Source organism: Schistocerca piceifrons, chromosome X, assembly GCF_021461385.2.
Source record: "Schistocerca piceifrons isolate TAMUIC-IGC-003096 chromosome X, iqSchPice1.1, whole genome shotgun sequence".
Classification (NCBI taxonomy): Eukaryota; Metazoa; Arthropoda; class Insecta; order Orthoptera; family Acrididae; genus Schistocerca; species Schistocerca piceifrons.
This window is the reverse complement of record NC_060149.1, coordinates 262,388,145-262,415,872: the sequence shown is the minus strand read 5'-3', so window position 1 is coordinate 262,415,872 and position 27,728 is coordinate 262,388,145. Positions and strand designations below refer to the sequence as shown.

General features: G+C 40.8%; 1 protein-coding gene across 3 annotated transcripts in view; it reads left to right on the top strand.

Annotated features, from left to right (window-relative positions):
- LOC124721627 (endothelin-converting enzyme homolog) overlaps positions 1–27,728 on the top strand; it is a 416,974-nt gene that overhangs the window by 322,267 nt on the left and 66,979 nt on the right. For all 3 annotated transcript variants that reach the window (XM_047246685.1, XM_047246686.1, XM_047246687.1), the window contains exon 7: positions 15,245–15,415. In XM_047246685.1, coding sequence (XP_047102641.1) covers positions 15,245–15,415 — 171 coding nt within the window. The remainder of the gene's footprint in view (positions 1–15,244; positions 15,416–27,728) is intronic.

Below are 27,728 nucleotides of genomic sequence, written 5' to 3'. Positions count from 1 at the left end.
ACTCGAATCCAGGATCCGCTGCTCAGTAGACAACTGCGTTTATCACTGCGGCGTCCGCACACAGTGTTTATCACCGTTGCGCGGACTAGCTGGGCACGCCTCTCAGCCGACTCACATTCCCACCGAGCGCCACGTATCTCAGTCCCCATCCACGTGCTCCACGCTCGCTACTTTCAGACACTAGTAGGAGATTGAACGTACCTACGCATCCCCACTGAAGGTGGTGGGTTCATGGCCCATCCAGGCGAATCAGTTACGTGGATGCGTGGAGTCTGTTCTTTCGGACATGCATTCATATAAGTTACTTTGATCTCGTCTCACACTTAAACTTGAAGGACCAAATGAGTATGACTGCTCAATGTCAGACAGTCGTGTCACTTTTATTAGATCATGAGCTGTTACATATAAAACAGAGAGCTTTGGTCTTTGGCAAATGAGATACTGTACACTGGTACAACACTCGAGTTCATTCTGATAGACATGTACTCGTTTCGTGGCTCTATCGTTGGATTTACTTTATTTTCGAATTGACATTCATTTGGTTTAAACAGAATGCAGCATCGCAACTAACTTAGTAGCAAAAATCTTATTTCTTTTGTATTAAAAACAAGTTTATTCCTGACTCGCAGATAACAGCATCCACTGACAATCGGTGGTTCCTCAGCAGCCTCAAGAAAGACAGCAGTTACCTAATGTTTCAGCTCCACACTAGATGAAGTTACAAGACATAGGAAAATATATTTTAAGGATCACTTTTCGCCTTTGACTGTCAGCTGTTTTCAGTCGCCACGATTGCAGTTTCGACTGTAGGGAAATGTTTAAGTGGAAGTTTTCATCCATACGCACATATCAAAATATTTAAACATACTCTGACATACACTGACGATAAAAATGTCGCATCATCAAGAAGAAGTTGTGCGACATAAACGAAGGTTAGTAGGCATGTGTCCACATCTGAAAGATGATGGCTATTCAAATTTCAAGCCAGTTACATAAGAGTGGCGCTAGTAGCGCCCCTATGAGGATGCAAAGTAGGTTTGCTTTAAATACACACTGTAACGGTCGTGAGCGTTAGTTACCTTTGAGATTGGACATGGTGAGTTGATGTTACTCAAGAATGTCCTTAAGGCGCCAAAGACGCCGCTATCAACGCCTCACGGAGTTTGAACTAGGTCTTGTCAGATGTAATAGGGCTACGAGAAGCTGGATGTTCCTTCCACGATACTGCGGATAGACTTCGAAGGACTGTAGCTACTGTACCTGACTCTTGGCAGCGATGGTCACGGGAATGTAATGTCTGAAGAAGACCGTGCTCCTGACGGCCATGTGGCACTACCGAGAGGGAAGGCCATCGTATTAGGTGTTTAGCTCTGGTGCTTCGCATAGTGTCTACAGCAGCGATCTGAACAGCGGATGGCACAACAGTGACACAACGAATTGTTACAAATCGGTTACTTCAAGGACAGCTTCGAGCCAAACGCCCTGTAGCGTGGCCGGCCGCGGTGACCGAGCGGTTCTAGGCGGTTCAGTCCGGAACCGCGCGACTGCTACGGTCGCAGCTTCGAATCCTGCCTCGGGCATGGATGTGTGTGACGTCCTTAGGTTAGTTAGATTTAAGTAATTCTAAGTTCTAGGGGACTGATGACCTCAAATGTTGAGTTCCATTGTTCTCAGAGCCATTTGAACCATTTTGAATCCTGTAGCGTGCATGCCACTGGCCCCAAACAACCGTCATTTGCGACTTCAGTGGCGCCAAGCGAGAGCTCACTGGAGGACAGGGTGAAAGTCTGTTTTGTTTTCTGATGAAAGTTAGTTCTGCCTCGGTGTCAGCGATAGCCGTGTGTTGTTAGAAGGAGGCCAGTTGAGGCCCTGCAACCAAACTGTCTGCGTGCTACACACACTGGGCTACACCTTGAGTTATCGCCTGGTGTGCGATTCTGTATGATAGCAGGAGCAATCTCGCGATTATCCCACGCACCCTGACTACAAATTTGTAAGTTAGACTCGTGAATCAACTTGATGTGCTGCCATTCATGAACAGCATTCCAGTTGGTGATTTTCAATTTGAACTGCTTGCCCACATACGGCTGTTTTAAGCCAATATGCTGCTCTGCATAGTGTCGACAAGTTGCCTTGTCCTGCTTGATCACCAGTTCTGTCTCCAATCGAGTACATATGGGACATCATCGGGTGATAACACCAGCGTCATCCACAACCAGCAAGAACCGTCCCTGTATTGACCGACCAAATGCAACATCCAACAAACTGACATCCGACACCCGTACAATACAGTCCATGCACATTTGCATGTTTGCATTCAACATCCTGGCGGTTACACGGTTATTAATGTACAGTCGTGCTCAAAAGTATCCGAACGACCTGAACTGCATTTCGCCTGATTCGCATGCAACCGCCATAAGGCGGCTGTCTAGCAGGTCCTCTAATCGCTCCTTGGTACAGTCGATTGACTATTGAAAATGGTTCCAACATGTGACCGCTAGAAAACATTGCTCTGTATCGCAGTAACTCAAGATGTAAAGTAATACCACGATGCTACAAATATCAGGGAACACCTTATCACAGATAAGACTGTCCTTAAGGCTTGTAAGCTTGCATTTATTACAATAAATGACATACCTGAAATGTTACCACTCTCATTATTACGTCAGATAGGTAATGCACGTAGTAAGTTCGTCGTATTCATGATTTCCTCTTCAAAGTAACATACAGTACTTATTATTTAAAACAAAATGGCATTAAAAATTTAAGATATCCACGAGCAGTTAGTTGAGAATATGTATGAACTTCAAATGACACGACGAAACGTCTCGTTCTGCATATGAATTCAAACCCAGGTCAGGCAGACTAAGCAAACTTTTCGTGACTGACGCAAACTAACAGTCATTCCTGATTAGGATTACAGAGAGTGATATACCTCGATTTTAGACAGTATCAATTAGCAAATTTCAACTTTAAATTACATAACGCAAAACATTTTTAACGGACGCGAATTCCTCCCCAGCATCTCTTGTCCCTGTTAACGAACTACGAGACATGTTAAATATTGCTTCTTCACAAGTAACTTACATGAAAGGCCGTGAGGCAAAGCTTTGTGTTGGACAGGGATTCGAACCCGGAACCTAATCGGATTGATATCGAAGCACAACCAACTGTGACATATCGGATTTTCTCGGCAGTAGACAGGTGTTTTAACTGAAATGACGAGACGAAACACTAATTTTTTCGTTCCCAGGACTCCAACCCGGCACCTATCGTTGTTGTATTCTAGAGAAAACGAACGTTAAATATGGGTTTGTTGCACCAGCAGCGACATGTGAGCGTGTTTGAACTAGAAATAATATGACGAAAAGTTCACTGCCCACTGGGAATAGAGCCCCACACATTCCGTTGTTGACTACACACAAAGAGACATCAGCTACCAAATTTTTCTCCACCAGCAGCTCGGAATAACATCTTGAACTTACAGTGTTCTCGCAAATAGTTCTGTGTCCCACTGGGAGTCAAAAACGTCAGATATCGTTAGTGTTGACAACGAATGAAACAACATTAAAAATTAAAATTGTTATCCACCAGCAGATAGGTGTTGTCATGCTAGAGCTTGATAATACATAACGAAAACTTTAGTGCCGGGCCAGGATTCGAACCCATTCACACGTAATATGTGGAGATGTTGAGGAATCTGCAGTTTTGAACAAACAACAAATTGTAGCCGAGCTGTATTGCCACGAAGGGATCAAATTCCGCGTTAAGGGCGGTCTGAGTTGCATTCTCAGTTCAGAACCAATTTTATCGACATACAGAAGCTCAGATAAAAGATGGAATAAGTGTCCTGTGACCCTACATAGGGTTTGTTTCGTCACTAGAAATAAATAACTAGTATAAGAAAGGTTACTGGTGATAGAGTTTCTACATGTCGCCACTCCAGACTTTATTGTGGTTCAACCTAACGTATACTTGGCAGAGAAGGAACTGGCGGCTAAGTGTAAGATCAATGAGTCGGATACGAGTTTTGCAACTGTGAAATACTTTCCTACTTTATAGAAGCGAATATTGAATTTGAACTAATATTGCGAAAATTTTGTACTTGTATAGCTTAGAATGAAAATCTTTCTGTTTATTTCAAAGGAAAACAATTGATTTTCTAAAACATTGTCAGTCATACACAACTTGAAACAGGTCATGTCGACCAAATCGTATGGAAGAACTGACAGCGACGTATATCCGAAGGCAGTAAGATCTCTTGCCTTTTGGTTTGGCAGTACTCGATAGCCATTTCTAGGCGCAAGTAAATGAAGAAAGGCAGCGCGTTTTTGTTATCAAGTAACGTCTTCATCAATTACTTTAGTTTTAATGTAATCCACGAGTAACTGTTGGTGTCTGTTATTAACATGAAAAGGATTCCGTAGACAGGAAAAAACTACTTCTATAGTGATCAAAAGGCATTAAATGATCTTCAAGCACGTCTGTTCCAGCAGCGGTATTAATAAAATGATAGTAATAATGACGGTAATAATCGAATTATCCGGTAACTTCACACTTCACAGTGGATTTTCTCGAACTAAGAAATTTGCTCAATTTGTGAAAATTCAAAATGGCTTTACTTCGAGCCTATGATGCCTAGAAGAGTCTTTACATCCTGCTGAAATGAGAAAAGCATAATCTGCGCGTCAGAAGCTTGCTTCTACTTAACCATTTAATAGACTTGCATTTTTCCACCGTGACTAATTGTGTAAGCTAAGCACATCATCTGTTTCAGCACACTTTTGAGGCTGAGAAATGTGGCCACAGTGGTCTGGTGGAACGAATTATCACAGGTGCACTGCGGGGGTTCAGGAATTTACTTTTAAGAGGCAGAAACAGATTGATTTTACCTCTGGTAACCTCAAGAGAAAAACGTTATAATACATAATCCGCATTAAACATCACGTTCCTTCATTACCAACTGGGCAGAGCCGGTTTACGTTGGGAAATGACATAGCGGAAGTCATGGCAAACAGAAATACAGTCGCCAGTAAACTTACTTACATTAGAAAATTTTATTTGATTTGATGATCCGATAGACATTTAAAGGAACAGGTCTCATATTTTACTTGTACTTGAGTGAACTAGAGACGTTGAAAAATTTGGTGCTGGTCTGTGGTTCGAATTCGTATCTTCTCTTTCGAGGATCTGAAACTCTCAGAACAGTATAGTTCAATCATTTCGTTCCTTTTCCCAAGACTGCAATCTTCTTTGGGTCTCCTCCAAAGGATCCAGTACAAAAATATTCACAATTTCATTTCAAGCCCTATCAAGTGCACACCCACCTTCAAGTGAAAATTAACGTGCATTTTTAATGTCTGTTCATGTGTTGCCAACAATCGCAATAGGTGTCGTCGTTTCTGGTGAAACACGCACACATCTTACTGTTGGTGAGTAAGCAACTGATACTTAAGCTATATTCGTGGATGCACGGCAGGTGTGCAGTTAGATTGTCGCTTAGGCACAAAAGTTTGTATCCTTATTTTAGATTCAAACACCAAGCAGCTGGTAAGAAAAACCGATACGTAACATTTGATTTTTATTAGTTAACAATCCGATTACGTGTTGGGTTCGTATCTCCATCACAGAACTTCACATCTTGCACTTCACCATTAAATGCATGCACACTTTGTTACTTCAGAACGGAGGTATATCAGACATCTTTCGTGGTTAGCTAAAGGGACGAAACGATCTTGATAGGAGTCCTGGTTTATTACAAAAATTTTCGTCTTTTATTTTCAAGTTTAGATTTGGTTACTGGTATTGGCAAAAATTTCGGTAATTCATGAATCTCTATGGCTAGTCATCAATATGATGTGATTAGATTAGATTAGATTAATTCTTGTTCCGTAGATCATGAATACGACATTTTGTAATGATGTGGAACGTGCCCTTTTAAATGAAAGATTTCTTTACTTACCATGATTCAGTTTCTTTACATACCATGATTCAATTTCTTTGCAACAATTTTTTACACTCTCTCTCTCTCATTCTTTTTTATTTCTCTCTCTCTCTCTCTCTCTCTCTCTCTCTCTCTCTCTCTCTCTCTCTCTCTCTCTCACCCTCTCTCTTTCTCTGTCACACACGCACACACATACACAACCATTCTTTTTTTATTTTTATTTGTTTTTGTGCTCGACTATCGGCGAGACACGAAAACACCTGTGAATGAGTTTCTTAGTTTTGAGTACACTTACGAAAGAAATATAAAAACAACTATGAGAGTTACTGATTTATGATGCTTAGTTTGCAGTCAACTCTAAGTATTTTTAGTAACTACGCTCCAGTCCCTAAACGTAGTTACAGAAATGCGAATCAGTCGCATTACGTATTCCAGGCCGTAGCAGCTGCGACTTGGAGACACCAGCTATGGTCAATTCCCAGCCCGCTGTAGGATCACATCGGTTCGTCTTCTTCCTGCTGGTACTGTAACTGAGATTTGGCAACAACGCAATGTATGTTTGGCAACTCTGTGATCGACGAGTAACTCCCTGGTGTGCACGGAATTAAGCCTCAAAGTTCACTTGAGTTTACCTGTCATTTCCATTGAATAATCTCAGTTATTATCGCTTGAGGTGTAAGAAAAGATTGTAAACTTACGGTTTTCAGCCCAGGAAAGTCGTTACAGGTGGAAATCGCAACTAATCTCGTCCTTTAAATAGCGGTTTATGAGTTCTAGCCACTATTGACCTCGTAAGAGGTAGCTAAGTCACATACATCTTTGCCGGCTCTGTGGTAACGTGCTGACCTGTGAAAAACTGTCTGTTATGGTTCGCAGTTCCAGTCTCACTGAGTGCAACGTTTTTACCCGTTCTGTGAAAGAGCTACAAGCAGTCAGATCAAACGTCAATAAGGAAATCGCAAGAAAATACTTTCGGCTCATAGTGCAATGGTGAAAAACTTACAATGCTGCACAACAGGTAACGCCTCTTTCCGCTGCTGACAAGCAAATTTTGGGTTTCTAGAAATACATAACTATATTTATGAAATGCCACATTTTCATACCTCTTGAGTATGACACAGCATACCAATTAAACACAGACCCAATCAAAATCTAAGTGAGTAGTATTTTACTAATTCGTGTCGATAGAGGCATGCTTGTGTACAGCAACTCAACTTTATTAAAACAGACTTTCGTCGTAAGGTTATCGTGGGTAGTTTTATTTCATTTCTTATAATACAGTGCACAATTTTCGTAAGGTTTCCTTTAGTGTTGTTGAAACAATAGTAAACATGAGAGCGAAATTAATCATCAACGGTATATGCGAATTCTCTGATGTTATCTATAACAGCCTGACGATGCACCTGCAGTTTATTGATTACATGCATGTAGAAAACTTGTTCTGAGTTAAAACTGTCAAACAATGTTTGAAGAAGAATAAAATGCCACTACCACACGACAGCTAATGTAGAAAATACTTTTCTGATGTATTTTGGCACGATGAGCTCTCCCCATACATAATACAAAAGCTTCGAGATGCATCTGCTGCCTGGCTGTCTATTAAACCTGAAAAGAACTAAATGTCACAGAAGTTAGCCCTTTTTCCACATGCGACTGTTTTGGATTGAGAAGTGAAGGGAATTATGTTCAAAGTTACATTAGATTGGTAACTTCAGCAGACAGCAGAATCGCGTTTTAAAAAAATTTAGCAATAAATGTATTCGAATTCTCGACATCCTATCTATGGTGCACAACACTTACTCTTACGCTACTAGCTGACACACAGTTACAGCACCTCCAGAGCTGAACAACAGTTCCTCCAGAACTTCTGCATACCACAGCACTGCGAGATAATGCAAATGACCGGGTCTAGACTTCTGAGAGAAACAGTTACAGCTTTTCTTTTGGGCTGCACGACGTTTTTTTACAAGCAGATAGCGCAATAGAATAGCCCAAGTGGAAAGGAACACTTCCAATTTAAATTTCTGCATCCTACACTGTTGGCAGTTCTGTGTAGGTGGCAGTTACGTGATTTTATTTCAGTGATTACAAAATAGAGTCGAATGTATGCACTGGGTAGCCGAGGCAGCTAGTTCATGGTGATTCGGTCAACCAAGTAAATGAATTTCCTGAACATGCTGCAATTTACTACAGGGAGCCTGTGTGTCATAATTCTCATCCAGTGTGGCGCAACGGCGTTATGATAGAAAAATGAGTTATAGAAAAGAGGGTTTGGTGGTCTGTTGGACTGATGGTAGGTTCTTATAGCTATGGTCTGGGTTCGATTCCCACTTCCGCCAATGATTTTAGATAGGGAGAGAGAGATTCCATTCTCTTCTGACTACACCAAGTGAAGAAGGTATAATGGCAGTGTGGTCTGAAATTCACACTAAAGATGATATTCCTTCTCTGCCAAGTAGACGTTAGGTTGAACCTCAATAAGGTCTGGAGTGGCGACATGTAGAAACTCTATCACCAGTAACCTTTCTTATACTAGTTATTTATTTCTAGTGACGAAACAAACGCTTTGTAGGGTCACAGGACACTTATTCCATCTTTTATCTGAGCTTCTGTATGCCGATAAAATTGGTTCTGAACTGAGAATGCAACTCAGACCGCCCTTAACGCGGAATTTGATCCCTTCGTGGCAATACAGCTCGGCTACAATTTGTTGTTTGTTCAAAACTGCAGATTCCTCAACATCTCCACATATTACGTGTGAATGGGTTCGAATCCTGGCCCGGCACTAAAGATTTCGTTATGTATTATCAAGCTCTAGCATGACAACACCTATCTGCTGGTGGGTAACAATTTTAATTTTTAATGTTTTTTCATTCGTTGTCAACACTAACGATATCTGACGTTTTTGACTCCCAGTGGGACACAGAACTATTTGCGAGAACACTGTAAGTTCAAGATGTTATTCCGAGCTGCTGGTGGAGAAAAATTCGGTAGCTGACGTCTCTTTGTGTGTAGTCAACAACGGAATGTGTGGGGCTCTATTCCCAGTGAGCAGTGAACTTTTCGTCATATTATTTCTAGTTCAAACATGCTCACATGTCGCTGCAGGTGCAACAAACCCATATTTAACGTTCGTTTTCTCTAGAATACAACAGCGATAGGTGCCGGGTTGGAGTCCTGGGAAGGAGAAAATTAGTGTTTCGTCTCGTCATTTCAGTTAAAACACCTATCTACTGCCGAGAAAATCCGATATGTCACAGTTGGTTGTGCTTCGATATCAATCCGATTAGGTTCTGGGTTCGAATCCCTGTCCAACACAAAGCTTTGCCTCACGGCCTTTCATGTAAGTTACTTGTGAAGAAGCAATATTTAACATCTCTCGTAGTTCGTTAACAGGGACAAGAGATGCTGGGGAGGAATTCGCGTCCGTTAAAAATGTTTTGCGTTATGTAATTTAAAGTTGAAATTTGCTAACTGATACTGTCTAAAATCGAGGTATATCACTCTCTGTATGCCTAATCTGGAATGACTGTTAGTTTGCGTCAGTCACGAAAATTTTGCTTAGTCTGCCTGACCTGGGTTTGAATTCATATGCAGAACGAGACGGTTCGTCGTGTCATTTGAAGTTCATACATATTCTCAACTAGCTGCTCGTGGATAACTTAGATTTTTGATGTCATTTTGTGTTAAATAATAAGTAGTGTACGTTATTTTGAAGAGGAAGTCATGAATACGACGAACTTACTACGTGCATTACCTATCTGACGTAATAATGAGTGTGGTAACATTTCAGGTATGTCATTTATTGTAATAAATGTGAGCTTACAAGCCTTAAGGACAGTCTTATCTGTGATAATTTGTTCCCTGATATTAGTAGCATCGTGGTATTACTTTACTGCGATACAGAGCAGTGTTTTCTAGTAGTGACTTGCTGGAACCATTTTCAATAGTCAAACGACTGTACCAAGGAGCGATTAGAGGACCTACTAGACAGCTGCGTTATGCCGGTTGCATGCGAATCAGGCGAAATGCAATTCAGGTCGTTCGGATACTTTTGAGTATGACTATTAGCATTTCATATTTGCAATGGCTTATCTCACACTTATATTGACCTGTGATCTTGAAATGTTAATCACTTAAATACGCTACGTAGAGAAATGTATTAACGAAATTTCATTACTCAGCACGAATTATTTTCGGGTGCTGCGATTTTTTTCCGTCAGTGGATGAGAACAAAGTCTTTCGCGACGGCACAATTCTCTATAACTTTCTCGAAGTTCTATTCTTGTCAGTTGAGGGTAAAACCTTGAGTATTTGACGATTACTCCCATCATCTTCGTCAGGAGCTATAGTTGCTCGTGACGGAGACGAGGGAGGCAATCGTCGAAAGATCGAGGTTTAACCCTGAACTGATTCGACAAGAAGTGCGATAATGTTTTATACGTACTCTGAGATACATTAACATTTCACACCACTGTCAATAAAGATTAGTCAATTGATGTTATGCCAGAACACTAGCATTAAAGGGGAACCATCGCGGAAAATAACCAGTTCGGTCAACGCTGAAGGTAAACTAATAAACGAGAAAGTATCCCGGCAATGTTGACTGGAAATGGCTTTGACAGACGATTACATTGCAATTACAACTATTGATCGACAGAACTTTTCTAATAGTTCCAGCAGTCTACAACTCTGACAGTGCTATACGCCAACTATTACATGTCAATGGCTTGTGAAATGTAGGGAAAAAAAACTCCATCCGAAAAGGTATCGGAAGGCCCAACGGTTCCAACAGACTGTCGTGTTATCCTTACGCGATAGGCGTCACTGGATGCGGATATGGAAGGGCCCGTAGTCAGCACACTTGTCTCCCGACTGTTCTCAGTTTTCGTGACCGGAGCCGCTACTTCTCAATCAAGTAACTTCTCAATCGGCCTCGCAAGGGCTGAGTGCACCCCGCTTGCCAACAGCGCTCGCCAGAACCGCACGGTCACCCTTACAAGTGCTGACCAGTTCCGAGAGCGCCTAACTTCAGTGATCTGATTGGAACTGGTGTTACCACTGCGACAAGGCCGTTGGCTAAAACGTAGAAGACACCATGTAAAACGTGTTACTTTCAGACAATGGCAAAGATATCTTCTCCAATTCACTATGCTTTAGTTTATGAATTGTGGATAAAGGGTGGAAAAGACCCACCATGGTTAATGCCGAAATTCGGAAGATGCTGAGGAAACAGAGGCTGTTGCGCTCTCGGTGCAAAAGAGAACACACAAATGACGGCAAACTAAGGTTAGTAGAGATTCGTGCGTCTGTGAAATGATCTATGCACGTAGCATACAACAACTGCCACCGTCACACCTAAGAAAAAAATCTGTCAGAGAAACCGAGAAAATTCTAGTTCTATGTAAAATTGCTAAGCGGGTCTAAGGCTCCCATTTAGTCCCTTGTTGAACAGACTGGTGTGGCAGTTGAAAATAGCAAAACGAAAGCCGAAGTTTTAAATTTCGCGTTCAAGAAATCGTTCACGCAGGAGAATCGCACAAACATACCTTCATTTGTGAATGGTGGGTTCCATGTGGTTCCCAAGTTGTGCAGCGACCGTAAACCATAAAATTACCAAATAAGCAGCAACCAGTCGCAAAATCATGTTTTATTTATTTGATATTTGACCTCTGCTTAAGACAGTGTTACTACTCAGGGCACATATTCGTTAAAAGCACCGATGATGGCTTTTAACCAATTGAAATCGATTAGGAAAAGTAAATAAATAAAACATGATTTTGCGACTGGTTGCTGCTTATTTGGTAATTTTATACCCTCATTTGACCATCGGACAGACTCCCTTGTGGACGACATAGTAACAAGCGTCTCTGGCGTAGAGAAACAACTGGAAGATTTGAAAGCAAATCAGTCACCAGGTCCAGATGGAATCCCAATTCCGTTTTACAAAGAGTACACTACGACATTGCACCCTTACTTAACTAGCATTTATCGCGAATCTCTCGCCCAGTATAAAGTTCCAAGCGACTGGGGAAAAGCACAGGTCACTCCTGTATACAAGAAGGATAAGAGAACGGACCCCCAAAATGACAGACCAATGTCTCTAAATTCAGTTTGCTGCACAATCCTTGAACATATCTCAGTTCGAATATAATAAATTTTCTTGAGACTGAGAAGCTTATGGCCACGAATCAACATGGTTTTAGAAAGTATCGCTCGTGCGAAACTCAACTTTCCCTTTTTTAACATGATATACTGCGAACAATGGATGAAGGGCAACGAGCAGATTCGATATTTCTAGATTTCCGGAAAGCCTTTGACACGGTGTCCCATTGCGTGTTGTTCACGAAGGTACGAGAATATGGAATAATTTCGTAGATATGTGAGTGGCTTGAAAACTTCTTAAGTAGTAGGATTCAATATGTTGTCCTCGACGGCGAGTGTTCATCAACGTAGAGTATCGTCAGGAGTGCCCCAGGGAAGTGTGACAGGACCGCTGTGTTTATCTATATGCATAAATGACTTGACGGACGGGGTGGGCAGCAATCTGTGGTTGCTTACTGATGATGTTGTGGTGTACGGTAAGGTGCCCAAGTTGAGTGACTATAGGAAGATACATGATGACTTAGACAACGTTTCTAGTTGATGTGATGAATAGCAACTAGCTCTAAATGTGGAAAAATGTAAATTATGCGGATGATTAGGAAAAACCAACCTGTAATGTTCGGATAAAGCATTAGTAGTGTACTGCTTAACAAAGTCATGTCGTTAAACCCTCGAGCGGGAGCGCCGTTTTTCGTAATACGAGCGGGAGCGCGGCGCGCTTTGTAAACATGAAAAGAATAGCTTTCCTTATGTTACCGAGGTAAGTCATGCATGATCAAAATCGTAGTTTATTCTCAGTTCATTTCAACAAAGAGAAAATAAACTTACATAATATGAGCTAAACTACTGTTTTATTAAACAATAATGAAATAAATGTTCACTACAACTCTTTTGCCAAGGACTGGTATTAAAGAGGCAGTAATGATGCATTCGAAGAATTAAGCAGTGCAGTTGCATCAGATCTCGGTCAGCTGCTTATCCGATCACTAATTATCTCGTAGACAACTGCCTCAATGTGGTATTATGTTGCTATTTTCTAACTGGGGTCTTTTTTTTTAACTGATCGTAAATTTTTTCTCGCCAAGCTCGTTTTGTATTTTATATTACTGCTGCTCCCTTGGACATACGACAACGCAATTTTTCGCTGTGTTACCTGAAGCAATACTGAAGGACTAGGTATAGGTTTGCAGCTGCGAAACAAAAATGGAAGCGCACAAAATCATTTTATTTTTGGTTGGCGCGTTTTATACACAAGGAACGCACGCTCGAGGGTTAAATACCTGAGGGTAACGTTGCAAAGCGATACGAAGTGGAACTGACATGTGAGGGTGTGGTAGGAATGGCGAATGATCGACTTCGGTTTATTGGGAGAATTTTAAGAAAGTGTGGTTCATCTATAAAGGAGACCGCATATAGGTCGCTCGTGCAACCTGTTCTTGAGTACTACTCGAGTGTTTGCGATCCGTACCAGGCCGGATTGAAAGAGGACATCAAAGCAAATCAGAGGCGGGCTGCTAGATTTGTTACCAGTAGGTTCGACCAACACGTAAGTATGAAGTGCATTCAAGTTTTAAGGCCTCCGGTTTTTTTTCTCTGGACTGGAAAGAGATAGAAACATGCGCTTGTTTTAAAATGAGGCCGCGTTCATTGTCAATACGTCCCAGAGATGGCAGAACCGTACGGCAGATGGAATTTTACCGCCAGCGGCGAGAATGAGAACTGTTTTGAATACTTAAAATGGCGACGTTTTCCTTACTTGAACAGCGTGCAATCATTCGTTTTCTGAATTTGCGTGGTGTGAAACCAATTGAAATTCATCGACAGTTGAAGGAGACATGTGGTGATGGAGTTATGGATGTGTTGAAAGTGTGTTCATGGGTGCGACAGTTTAATGAAGGCAGAACATCGTGTGACAACAAACCGAAACAACCTCGGGCTCGCACAAGCCGGTCTGACGACATGATCGAGAAAGTGGAAAGAATTGTTTTGGGAGATCGCCGAATGACTGTTGAACAGATCGCCTCCAGAGTTGGCATTTCTGTGGGTTCTGTGCACACAATCCTGCATGACGACCTGAAAATGCGAAAAGTGTCATCCAGGTGGGTGCCACGAATGCTGACGGACGACCACATGGCTGCCCGTGTGGCATGTTGCCAAGCAATGTTGACGCGCAACGACAGCATGAATGGGACTTTCTTTTCGTCGGTTGTGACAATGGATGAGACGTGGATGCCATTTTTCAATCCAGAAACAAAGCGCCAGTCAGCTCAATGGAAGCACACAGATTCACCGCCACCAAAAAAATTTCGGGTAACCGGCAGTGCTGAAAAAATGATGGTGTCCATGTTCTGGGACAGCGAGTGCGTAATCCTTAGCCATTGAGTTCCAAAGGGCACTACGGTAATAGGTGCATCCTACGAAAATGTTTTGAAGAACAAATTCCTTCCTGCACTGCAACAAAAACGTCCGGGAAGGGCTGCGCGTGTGCTGTTTCACCAAGACAACGCACCCGCACATCGAGCTAACGTTACGCAACAGTTTCTTCGTGATAACAACTTTGAAGTGATTCCTCATGCTCCCTACTCACCTGACCTGGCTCCTAGTGACTTTTGGCTTTTCCCAACAATGAAAGACACTCTCCGTGGCCGCACATTCACCAGCCGTGCTGCTATTGCCTCAGCGATTTTCCAGTGGTCAAAACAGACTCCTAAAGAAGCCTTCGCCGCTGCCATAGAATCATGGCGTCAGCGTTGTGAAAAATGTGTACGTCTGCAGGGCGATTACGTCGAGAAGTAACGCCAGTTTCATCGATTTCGGGTGAGTAGTTAATTAGAAAAAAAAAAAAATCGGAGGCCTTAGAACTTGAATGCACCTCGTATTACGGAGATACTTCGGGAACTCAAATGGAAATCCCTGGAGGGAAGGCGACGTACTATTCGAGAAACACTGTTAAGACAATTTAGAGAACCGTCAGTGCGGTGGCTTGCGGAATATCTATGTAGATGTAGATGAAGATTTTTGGTGGCCTGCTACATATGTAGGTTCTTATGCTTGCCTATATTGTATTAGAAACAAGTAGAATTTCAAAGTAGCAGTAAGATAATACGTAAATTAAAATATCACATGGTATTATAAAAATTATAAATAATTAATATTTTGTTCCTTTTTGTTACTAATAACTGTCATTCTTCTTAGATTGGTGTGCTGCTTGGTGGTGAAGAGAACAACGTGCGCACTCAGATGAAGGCGGTAATAAAGTTTGAAACAGAATTAGCAAAAATCATGTCACCACAAGAAGACAGAAGGGATGAAGAGAAGCTGTATAACAACATGGAGCTGGATTTGGTGCAAGCGAAGGCCCCCTTTGTAAGTTCCATCTATTCTCATTGCTATGCCTGCAAATAAGATTTATAAATGTTTGCTTTTCTCATAACACTACATTAAAAAGTCGGAAATGAAATTTAGTAAATATAATCTCTTCTTAGCAAATAATGTATGTATATTTGCTTCGAGGTCAGTATGTATTAGATGTTACTTCAGCACTTTTTTCTCGCTACGTCATTTCTGAGAACTACTTGTTATGGGTCAAAATGATTAACTAGAGAGTTTCAAAAACGTTCATCGATTTCACACCACATATCTTCTACAGGGATAAAAGTAGAAACTTGGAGTAGAATTCAACTCATGCAACTTCTCGGCAGTATCTCTTGAAATGATGGCATTTGACATTATTGATGGTGATCCGTCCGTCGGATGGGGGCGTTAAGTTTGGCGGTGGTCTTGGTGCTATTCGTGAGGAGTAGGCTATGCAGCGGCATCGTGTTTTACATTCTCCCTTCTGTCATCATCATTCAACACAAACATAACACCGCACAATACATGCATGCGTTACACTCACCTGTACTATACAATTACACATACGCCACAATTGTCGCATATCCGGAAGGAAAGGGGCCAATGTGCGCGTAGGAAGAACAGTTTCCGACAGGCGGCTGAACCTACGCTCGTTCGATTCCCAGCCGGATCGGGGATTTTCTCCGCCCAGGGACTGGATGTTTGTGTTGTCCTCATCATCTCATCAATATTCACGAAGTGGCGAGATTGGAAATGGAAAGACTGGAAACTTGTACGGGTGCTGATGACCACGATGTTGAGCGCCCTCCAAACCAACATCATCATTGTCATCCATGTGAAAAGGTTTCCGCCGTGATTGTGGCCTCACGGCGGTAACTAACAGCATCTCGCCACGGACAACGCAACGGTTGACGGCCTTCACTTAACAACCCAGAGAAGCGGTGTTTGCTAGAGTTACCAGAGCTAACAGGCAACCAATATTGCGTGAAATAACCGTAGAAATTGCGTTGATTGGCTGTTCCGTCGATTCCTGGTAGAATAGTCTACACATTATGAATGAAACACACACAACTTTGATGTAATATTCTACATCAATGAATTTGGCGGTAATGGGCTATGGCAGTGCGCACCCTCGACGCCATGGAACCGATTTGTCAATAAGGCACAGTGCAAGCTGGTGGTGGCTCGATAATGGTATAGACTGTGTTTACATGGAGTGAACTGGCTCCTCTAGCCTAGCTGAACCGATCATTGACTGGAAAAGGTTAGGTTCGGCTACCTGAAGACGATTTGCAGCCATTCATGGACTCCATGTTCCCGAGCAACAAAGGAATTTTTTATGGATGACAGTCTGCCATGCCGCCGGACCACAGTTTATCCCGATTGATTTCAAGAACATTCTAGACAGTTTAAGCGAATGATTTGGCCATCCAGATCGCCCGACATGAATCCCATCGAACATGTATGGGACATAATCGAGAGCACGGTTCGTGCATAAAATCCTGCACCGGTAATAATTTCGTAATTATTTACGCCTACAGAGGCAGATGACTCAGTATTTCTGCAGTGGACTTGTAACGGCTTGTTGAGTTCATGCCACGTCGAGTTGTTGCACTACGCCAGCCAAATGGAGATCCGACACGTTATTAGGAGGTAGTCCATGACTTTTGTCACATCAGTGTATTAGGTGGTTAAATCAAGTAACTAGCAGGGAGGTACTGATTCGAATTGGGGAAAAAAAGCAATTCATGATACAGCTTGACTAAAAGAAGCAGTCGGTTGACAGGACACATCTTGTTTATGATGGAATTGTCAGTTTGGTTAAAGAGGAAAGAGTGGGGAATTAAACCTGTAGAGAGGGACCAAGGAATGAATGCAGTAAGTGGATTCAAACGGATGCAGGTTTCAGTAGTTATTTGGAGATTTAGAGGCTTTCACAGGACACAATAGCGTGAAGAGCTGCATCAAACCAGTCTTCGGACTGATAAACAACGTGGCACTTTACCTTCTACAGCGTAAGCGGAGTTCTGATCTCGCATTGTACAATTGGCGTCCACTGTCGCTTGATATCACTATACGAGATTATTTCGGATGGCTCATTAAAGACTCTGTCTCTGTGCCAACCCATACAACTACTTTGGATGGACTATGACGCCGTATTTAATAGCAGGGACTTCAGTATGTCCAGAAATGGTCACAAAGTATGGGGCGAGCTTATTATCGTTTGGATGCTGGACCTGCCTCTGGTGGAGTGCACATTTGACTTGGATGAAAGGTAAACGAAAACTTTTGATCCTAATCGCAACTGTAAAAAGTATATCAGTTTTGCATCTACATGAATATAAAATTTATACCCTTGTAAAATTGGGAGGTTCTTATGAAAATAAAATCTTTTTTAGTCCCATGCGTAAAAACTCACTGGTGACTACGTAAGAATCTCAAAAAAATGCACATCATTTTTTAATTTATATCCTACTGGAATATGCCATCCAGTAGTTTCCTCAAGGGAGCGCCTTCTCTTTTGTGGGAGGAAATGAAAGACAATAAAAAAAGAATATAAAAACGAAATGTGAGGGACGGACCACCATCACGTCAATGGCGGACCGCAAGTTGCCCATGGACCGCGGACAAACTGTAGTTTCGAGGGAGTTATAAAGTGCTAAGGCATAAGTATAGAGAATCCCAGTATACAACGTTGAGCAGAACAATCGATACAAGAGCCCCAAACAACGAAAAATCTGGAACGAAACAAACAGACGATATTTGCTGATAAAGTTTTAAAAAATGCGAGATGGAGGAACAGGGAGACTTCAGTCTGAAGAGATACTGCAGGTGGGAGGAAATTAATTATAGAGACACAAACATCAGTTTCATAATTTAATTGGGCAGAATCCTCAGAATTTTTACAGCACATGTAAGAAGTACAAGACTATAAATAGACATTGGGAACCAAAATTAAATCCAAGCTGACAAAATATATCGAATTTAGGGGAAAATGAATACGCAGTGGACTTAAACATCTGTACATACCGAGATATGAAGCAACACTTAATATCAATAGTGAACTATTTGTTGGCTTGAACATTCTTATAAAATAAGGTATAAGTTTCAGTTTGATATCAACGGTAGGTAATGATAGAGACACAGCCATTTAGAATCAAAATGTACTGGTAGTTAATATTTACATTCTGTGTCGGTGAGATCATACATGAGACAGATGAGAAGAAATTTTAGCATTTCAGCTGTGTGATTCGAAAAGCTGAATTCTAGAACTATAATTATTCTAATGAGTTGAGGATTTTAATAGATAGGCTTAATACGAAGGACGCCTTGGTGCAGATAGACCCTAGTCGAAAAATCTTTTCTTATGCAGTTGCATCAGCTGCTGGTGGCCGAGTTACGTTCTCTGTTACGGAATATAGTTGTTTAGGAATGGTTCTTGGGAGCGTATATCTGGCCACTGCGTGCTTCAGATTGTTATGTGCGGCACATCTGATTAATGGTTAACGGCAAACAACTGTTTGGAGACTTCGTAGTCATATTCGTAGTCAACTGTTTGGAGAGTCTAGCTGACCAATATTTGTTGTGAGTCGATCTTGGAACCTTTGTATTCTGCAATTTCCTATTGACTAGAGTATGTTAAGCTAAAACAGAATCCTTGTTGCTCTACTCCAAAGTCAAAGCTTAGAATAAACACACAATAGAATTTTACTTTATATGTCAAAGAGACTTTTACCATAAACCGTTGTGTTGGACTCAATACATCTTGCCCTTGAGGACAGCGAAGTCAAAAGTTGCCCCTTTAATCCAACAGTCGTTTCTATGAAAGAAACGAAAAAGACAAAAATTGCTCTCTATATCATTTAGTTAGAGATGAAAAAAGAGCACGTTAAAAGATAATAACACAGTTAACAGTTAGCAGCAGAACACGAGTGCATACATATGCGTAAATTAGGTTACAGGTGATGGGTTGTTTTACGAATTTGTACGAGGAGGCAGACAGGAGTAGATTTCTAACTTCATAAGCGAAATAATTAATTGTGAATACGAGTATGATAAAGGACTTATGAGTGAATATCCCAAGAAGAAATTTTTAACAATTAAAGTCTTTCCGCAGCACCTAATTTAGATGGCTTCCCTCTGAAATTTAATTTGGTACATTGGGATATTTTTCGGGGAAGAAATCACTGACATGTATAGCGAACTACTAAGAGAAACACGTATGCCTCATCAGTTCTCCAGCTCAGGCGCTGCAGTCATGGACTGTGCGGCCGGTCCCGGCGGAGATTCGAGTCCTCCCTCGGGCATGGGTGTGTGTGTTTGTCCTTAGGATAATTTAGGTTAAGTAGTGTGTAAGCTTAGGGACTGATGACCTCAGCACTTAAGTCCCATAAGATTTCACACACTTTTTTTTTTTTTTTTTTTTTTTTTTTTTTTTTTTTGAGTTCTCCAGCTCGTGGTTGTACTTGTCGCCTAGGTTAATGACGCAGATGAGATAAAAGACTATACACCAAATGCGTTGCACAAGGTGGGCTATAAAATATTAGCATGGCTGATCAATGACTGAATAAAGCCACTTTTCATCATAATGTTAGGTCCTAATCATGCAGAAATATGACATATATCTTATTTTATTTTTATTTTCTATTTTACACGTCTATTTCCGTAGGACCAAATTGAGGAGCAAATCTCAAAGATCGTGGAACGTGTCAGTACATGAAATTACAACATAACTATAATAATACATAAAATAAAATGTTTATGAACCCAAAAAAGACAAGTCATAAGTTAAAAGACAAGTCATAAGTTTATGTAAACGCAATCAACAATATAACACAGGAATCAGCTTAATTTTTCAAGGAACTCCTCGACAGAATAGAAGGAGCGAAGGAGTGACCCAGGAGGAAACTCTCCAGCTTCGGTTTGAAAGCGCGTGGATTACTACTAAGATTTATGAATTCTTGTGGTAGCATATATATATATATATATATATATATATATATATATATATATATATATATATATATATAGAGAGAGAGAGAGAGAGAGAGAGAGAGAGAGAGAGAGACAGACAGACAGACAGAGAGGCAGGCCAGAGTCAGAACACCCAGACTAGTGAACAGGGGTCAAGAAGAGTTCGCGAACTTCACCACTTATTGGCGCAAACGCCCGTTTCTGAGCCCAAAATATATCCTTTGAGAATGGGAAGAGTTACCCCAAAATATAATACCATACGTCATAAGCGAATGAAAAAAAAAGAAAAAAAACAAAGTAGACTACTTTTCGTGTCGAACTTACTTCAAATACCGTTCGAATAGTATAAACGGCAGCATTAAGTCATTGAACAAGATCATGAACGTGGGATTTCCACGATAGTTTACTATCTGTCTGAGCATCAACAAATTTCAACTGTTCAGTTTCAATAATCATATGCCCATTCTGAGAAATTAAAACATTGGGTTTTGTTGGACTTTGTGTTAGAAAATGTAAAAACCGAGTCTTACTGTGATTTATCGATAATTTATTATCTAAAAGCCATGAACTTATCTCACGAAATGCACTATTTGAAACACTGCCAATGTTGCACGCAACATCATTTACTAGTGTCATCAGCAAACAGAAATATTTTAGAATTACCTGTAACACTAGGGGCATATCATTTATACAAAAAAGGAACAGGAATGGCCTCACCACTGATCCCTTGGGCGTCCTCCATTTGACCGTTCCCCACTCAGACCGCACATCATAGCCATTCTCAAAACTGTGGGTAATGACCTTTTGCTGTCTGTTGTTAAAGTAAGAGGTGAACCTGTTGTGAGCAACTCCCCGTATACCGTAACAGTCCAATTTCTGGAGCAATACTTGTGATCGACACAACCAAACGCCTTAGTTAGATCAAAGAAGATGCCTAGCATTCGAAACATTTTGTTTAATCCATCCAGTACCTCACAGAGAAAAGAGGATATAAAATTTTCAGTTGTTAAACCGCTTCTAAAACCGAACTGTACATATGATAGCAAATTATGTAAAATAAAATGATCAATTATTCTTATATATACAGCCTTTTCAATAACTTTAGCAACCACTGATGGCATAGAAATAGGTCAAAATTGTCTACATTATCTGTTTCTCCCTTTTTATAAAGCGGCGATACTACTGAGTTCTTTAATTTTCCAGGAAACTGACCATTCTTAAAGGAAAAATTACAAATATGGCTACATACAGGGCTAATTTGTGCAGCACAGTACTTTAATATTCTGCTAGGTACTCCATCATATCTATGCGAGTTCTTGATCTCTCAAAGGCCTTTGATGATCTCTCAAAGGCCTTTGATTGTGTAAATCATGAAATTCTTTTAGATAAGCTAAATCATTATGGTTTGAGGGGGACAGTGCGTAAATGGTTTAATTCATACTTAACTGAAAGAATGCATAAAGTTGAAATAAGTGGTTCATGTAATGTTAAAACAACAGCTGATTCCTCAAACTGGGGGGGGCTATCAAGTACAGGGTCCCACAGAGTTCAGTCTTAGGTCCTTTACTGTTCTTGATATACATTAATGACTTACCATTCCACATCGATGAAGATGCAAAGTTAGTTCTTTTTGCTGATGATACAAGTATAGTAATAACATCCAAAATCCACGAACTAAGTGATGTAATTGTAAATGATGTTTTTCACAAAATTATTAAGTGGTTCTCAGCAAACGGACTCTCTTTAAATTTTGATAAAACACCATATATACAGTTCCGTACAGTAAATGGCACAACTCCAGTAATAAATATAGACTTTGAACAGAAGTCTGTAGCTAAGGTAGAATTTTCAAAATTTTTAGGTGTGTCCATTGATGAGAGGTTAAACTGGAAGCAACACATTGATGGTCTGCTGAAACGTCTGAGTTCAGCTACGTATGCTATTAGGGTTATTGCAAATTTTGCTGATAAGAATCTCAGTAAATTAGCTTACTATGCCTACTTTCATTCACTGCTTTCGTATGGCATCATATTCTGGGGTAGTTCATCGTTGAGTAGAAAAGTATTCATTGCTCAAAAACGTGTAATCAGATTAATTGCTGGAGCCCACCCACAGTCATCCTGCAGACATCTATTTAAGGATCTAGGGATCCTCACAGTAACCTCACAGTATATATATTCACTTATGGAATTTGTTGTTAATAATCCAACCCAGTTCAAAAGTAATAGCAGTGTGCATAGCTATAACACCAGGAGAAAGGAGGATCTTCACTATGCAGGGTTAAATTTGACTTTGGCACAGAAAGGGGCAAATTATGCTGCCACAAAAGTCGTTGGTCACCTACCAAACAACATCAAAAGCCTGACAGATAGCCAACTAACATTTAAAAATAAATTAAAAGAATTTTTAGATGACAACTGCTTCTACTCATTGGCTGAATTTTTAGATATAAATTAAGGGAAAAAAACAACTTAAACATTAGTGTCATGCAATATTTTGTGTAATGTAATATCTTGTACAGACATCTTTTATTAACCTGACACGTTACACATCATTACGAAGTGTCGTATTCATGATCTATGTAACAAGTATTAATCTAATCTAATCTAATCTAATCTTAGTCTTCAGTTATTTAATTATTGACTCAATCTCCCCCTTGTCACTATCAGAGATTAGTATTTCAGACACTAATCTCGGAAAGGCATTTTCCAAGAGAGTTATATGATTTCCTGTTTTTATTTAATTCACCAGCAATTCTTAGAAAGTGATTGTTAAATACTGTACATATATCTAACATATCAATAAAAAAATATTTTTAGTACGAACGAACTTTATATCGTCGACCTTATGCTGCTGACCAGATACTTCCTTCACGACTGACCATATTTATAATTTTATCCTGTGAATTACCTATTCTATTTGTGTACCACATACTCTTTGCCTTCCTAATAACATTTTTAAGCACCTTATAATACTGTAATGGGCTACTCTAGCTCTGTTGTGACTACTTCTAACATTTTGATATAATTCCCACTTTGTTCTACATGAGATCCTTATCCCACTAGTCAGCCACCCAGACGCCTTTTACTGCTAGTACCCTGTTTGGAACGTTCTAGTGGAAAGCAACTTTCAAAGAGCACGAGAAATGTGTTACGGAAAGCATTATATTTCTCATCTATGCTATGGGCACTACAAACATCCTGCCACTCTTGTTCCTTAACAAGATTTAACAAACTTTCTGTTGCCGTTCGATTAGCTTTTCTACATAGTTTGTAATTATATACCGGTATAACATTTTTTGAGTACATAAACCTTTTAGTGTTAAAATTTGAGCATCATGATCTGAAAGACCATTCACCCTTTTACTAACAGAATGCCCATTTAGTAATGAAGAATGAATAAAAATATTGTCTGTGGCTGTGTTACTTTTTCCCTACACCCTGGTTGGAAAAAACACAGTCTGCGTCACATCATATGAATTTAGGAGATTTTCCAACATCCTTTCTCTTGCACAGTCACTTACAAAATTAATATTGAACTCACCACATATAGCTAATTTTTGGTACTTCCTATAAAGTGAACCAAGAACCCTCTCTAGCCTGAGCAGAAATGCTCTGAAGTCAGAATTAGGGGACCTATAAACAACAACAATTAGTTGTTTAGTTTCAATAAATTCAACTGCCCCTGCACAACATTCAAATACTTGTTCACTGCAGTGTCGAGATACGTCTACGGACACAAATGTAATACTGTTTCTTATGTACATGGCCAATCTCCCACTCTGCGAAAAACTCCTTAAAAAACAACCAGCTAATCTGTATCCTGGTAAAGGAAGCCTCTGAATTGTCAAATTATTTAAGTGGTGCTCCGATATATCAATAATGTCAGAGTCACCATCTATAAGCAGTTCACTAACTTCATCGCTAATACCTCTTATATTTTGATGAAATATTCTAATTCCTACGCTGATTGGATACCTGGCCTCCTTTGAAGGTGATTCCTTTGTTAGAGGGACTTCATTTAAACAGGGATACCTATCAGCTGACTTCAATCTAAAAAAGGTGCCGCTCTAACACCATCTACTACACGAATTTTTCCATGAGTGATACCACCACCACCCACTACACTGTCACCTATAAGCTTTTTCAGCCTCCCAGTACCATACTTATTGAAGTGCAGGCCACGCCTAGTGAAACCCAATCTGTTGATCGACTGCCGGCCGGTATGGCCGAATCGTTCTAGGCGCTTCAGTCTGGAACCGCGCGACCGCTACGGTCGCAGGCTCGAATCCTGCCTCGAGCATGGATGTGTGTGCTGTCCTTAGGTTAGTTAGGTTTAAGTAGTTCTACGTTCTAGGGGACTGATGACCTCAGATGTTAAGTCCCATAGTACTCAGAGCCATTTGAACCATTTTTTGTTGATCGAATCAACTGGCACCATTGCAATGTGAGCTATGCCCTCCGCCATCAGCGCCTTCTCCAGCCCCACGTTAACACGCCTAACACCAGCATTAAGATGAGGCCGATCATGACGCTGAAACAGTTGCACGAAGTGCACAATAGTGCCACCAGTTTGAGTTGCTATCTTTACCAGGTCACCACATACATCATACTCCCTGTCGCTATTAAGACTATTCCCAGATTCATCCACAATCACTACTGATCCTCTTTCGTAAAACTTCTTTGTAACTCCTCTGTGTTGCCAGTCATCTGAGACAACCATGCAGTAGGCTTCACAATGCTGGTGTGTGATCATTTTTCTACTGTGCACGAGTCGAAACAGCCCAGCTCTATTTCTTGTTGACTTTGACAAAGTATTCCAAGGCTTTAGGCCCAATCTTCCAATAAAATTCCAAGTAGACTTAGTTCCGATAATTCATTTACTGAGATTATTTAAAACATAATCATCAGCGCCTCGTTAACAATAAAAATTAAAGGCCAATTATCCAAGTCGCTTCAAATAGAACGATCACTGCGACAAGAAAGCCACACTCTCGTCAACTGCTCTACATTTCACATGTAGAATCATCGGAAATTTCAATCCAGTTTCAGTGGTTTATTTATTTTTGGCACCAATACTAGCTGTGAAGCTTACACAGACGCCGTCAGCGTCAGCATAAGGCACACAAAATAACAAGAATCCTCCAAAAAATCCCACTTGAACAATGTTGTGAGGCTACTGGCGCGAAAATCCCACAGATTGCAAATATTAAAACTGGGCCGAATTTGAGTATGATGGGCACCAATTATATACAGCCACCCACAACCAGCATAGCGTTGTGGTGTTGATTACCTGCAAACTCACATGAATTAATACATATAAATTGTACATTAAATTTTTTCTCAACGCAGCGCACAAAAATAGAACAGCGAGACAGTGACTTAAACAGATTACAGAGGATTTTCTCGTTAAATGAATATGCGCTTAGTAAGGCAACCTACATTGCGTCAGTTATTTCTAGCTCCACATATTGCGTACAGTGATGCACATACAGCAAGGAAACCAATCACGCTGTAAAAAGCACTTTAATAGTGATAACGAAATCTATGTTCACAGGACTAAAGCCAAGACAGTGGATGCCGTCTGTCAACGAGGTCCACATAAATACAGACTTAGAATATGTACGTCACTGCTCTGTAGACATGAGATGTCTGCCAGGAATTTTGCGTAATACACGTTGCCAGAAGTGTTCTGTGGCCAATGGAGATTACTTTGAAAGTGAATCGACGGGCTTTGTTTTAATCTTCTGTTTCCTAGATTTTTTCCTTTATTGTAATTTCCATTCCCGATCAGGGGCGGGCTGGATGCAGCATAAGCGTTACTCTTCTGCTGAGAGACATAAATAGACAGGAAGACATGTAAAACGATATAAAGAAGGAAACATGGCGAAATGTAGAAACAAAAAAAAGGTGGAACAGAAGAAAAGAAAGCATACAAAGCGGTGACTGTAAATCGGAGATAAAAATCTAAAAAAAGCATGTACACAAAAAACACACACTAGATTAAAAGGCGCCAGGAAAATTACAGCCGGAGCATAAAAGTCGTTGAACGATGAAAACAGCCACGGGATGGACGGCGTAGCATGGAACAGTCATGTACGAAAACCAGGTCGAGCACACAATTAAAACCACGTCACTAGTTGTTGTTGTTGTGGTCTTCAGTCCTGAGACTGGTTTGACGCAGCTCTCCATGCTACTCTATCCTGTGCAAACTGCTTCATCTCCCAGTACCTACTGCAACCTACATCCTTCTGAATCTGCTTAGTGTATTCATCTCTTGGTCTCCCTCTACGATTTTTACCCTCCACGCTGCCCTCCAATACTAAATTGGTGATCCCTTGATGCCTCAGAACATGTCCTACCAACCGATCCCTTCTTCTGGTCAAGTTGTGTCACAAACCTCTCTTCTCCCCAATCCTATTCAATACTTCCTCATTAGTTAAATGATCTACCCATCTAATCTTCACTAGAGGACACTGTATTACGGCACCGAAACACAACACTAACGCATCACACTGATAACCTATAAAAACTTGGGATGATCTGCCAGGGAGGGAGGGGGGGGGGGAGGGGACAAGGAAAAAAGGAATAGGGGAAAAGGAGGCGAGGAGAAGGGTGGAGGGGAGAGAAAGGTTTTTCCTAGATTTCATAATGCACTTTTTATATCAACACTATGGGAGCTTGGGGTCTGTAGCAGTTTCACTGGACTTTATTGCAATCGCACTTACGGTTAAAGGAAAGGGAGATAAGTTGTACGTTACATTTCCAGAGCTTACCAATAATTCATATGGACGAAAGATATTGTTAACTCAAATCAGTGTTAGAAATTGTGTGTAGGTGACACGTAGACTTTGAGACATATACCCAGTCCAGTCACGTAAATGTGAGCACCACCTGTTTTCGACGTCAACGTGCAATGAACACTCGTAGACGGCAGGTGGCAGCAGTATCAGTGGAGGGCATATAAATCATGTCGGGGGAACGCGGAAAACGGTACAGACGTCGTAAAGCGGCAGTGGAGCGATTTATATGACATGCAAAAGGGCACATTCATTGGCTTTCGGATCGGGGTGGAAACATTTCAGGAACGACTGAGTTTGTAAACTTTCTCATGCTGGTGTGGTTAATGTGCACGTCCAAATGGCACTATCTAAAACCGGCGTCGATGGACCTGATGGGATACCAGTTCGATTTTACACAGAGTACGCGAAGGAACTTGTCCCCCTTCTTGCAGCGGTGTACCGTAGGTCTCTAGAAGAGTGTAGCGTTCCAAAGGATTGGAAATGGGCACGGGTCATCCCAGTTTTTAAGAAGGGACGGCGAACAGATCATCGATCAGTTTTAGAATTTTG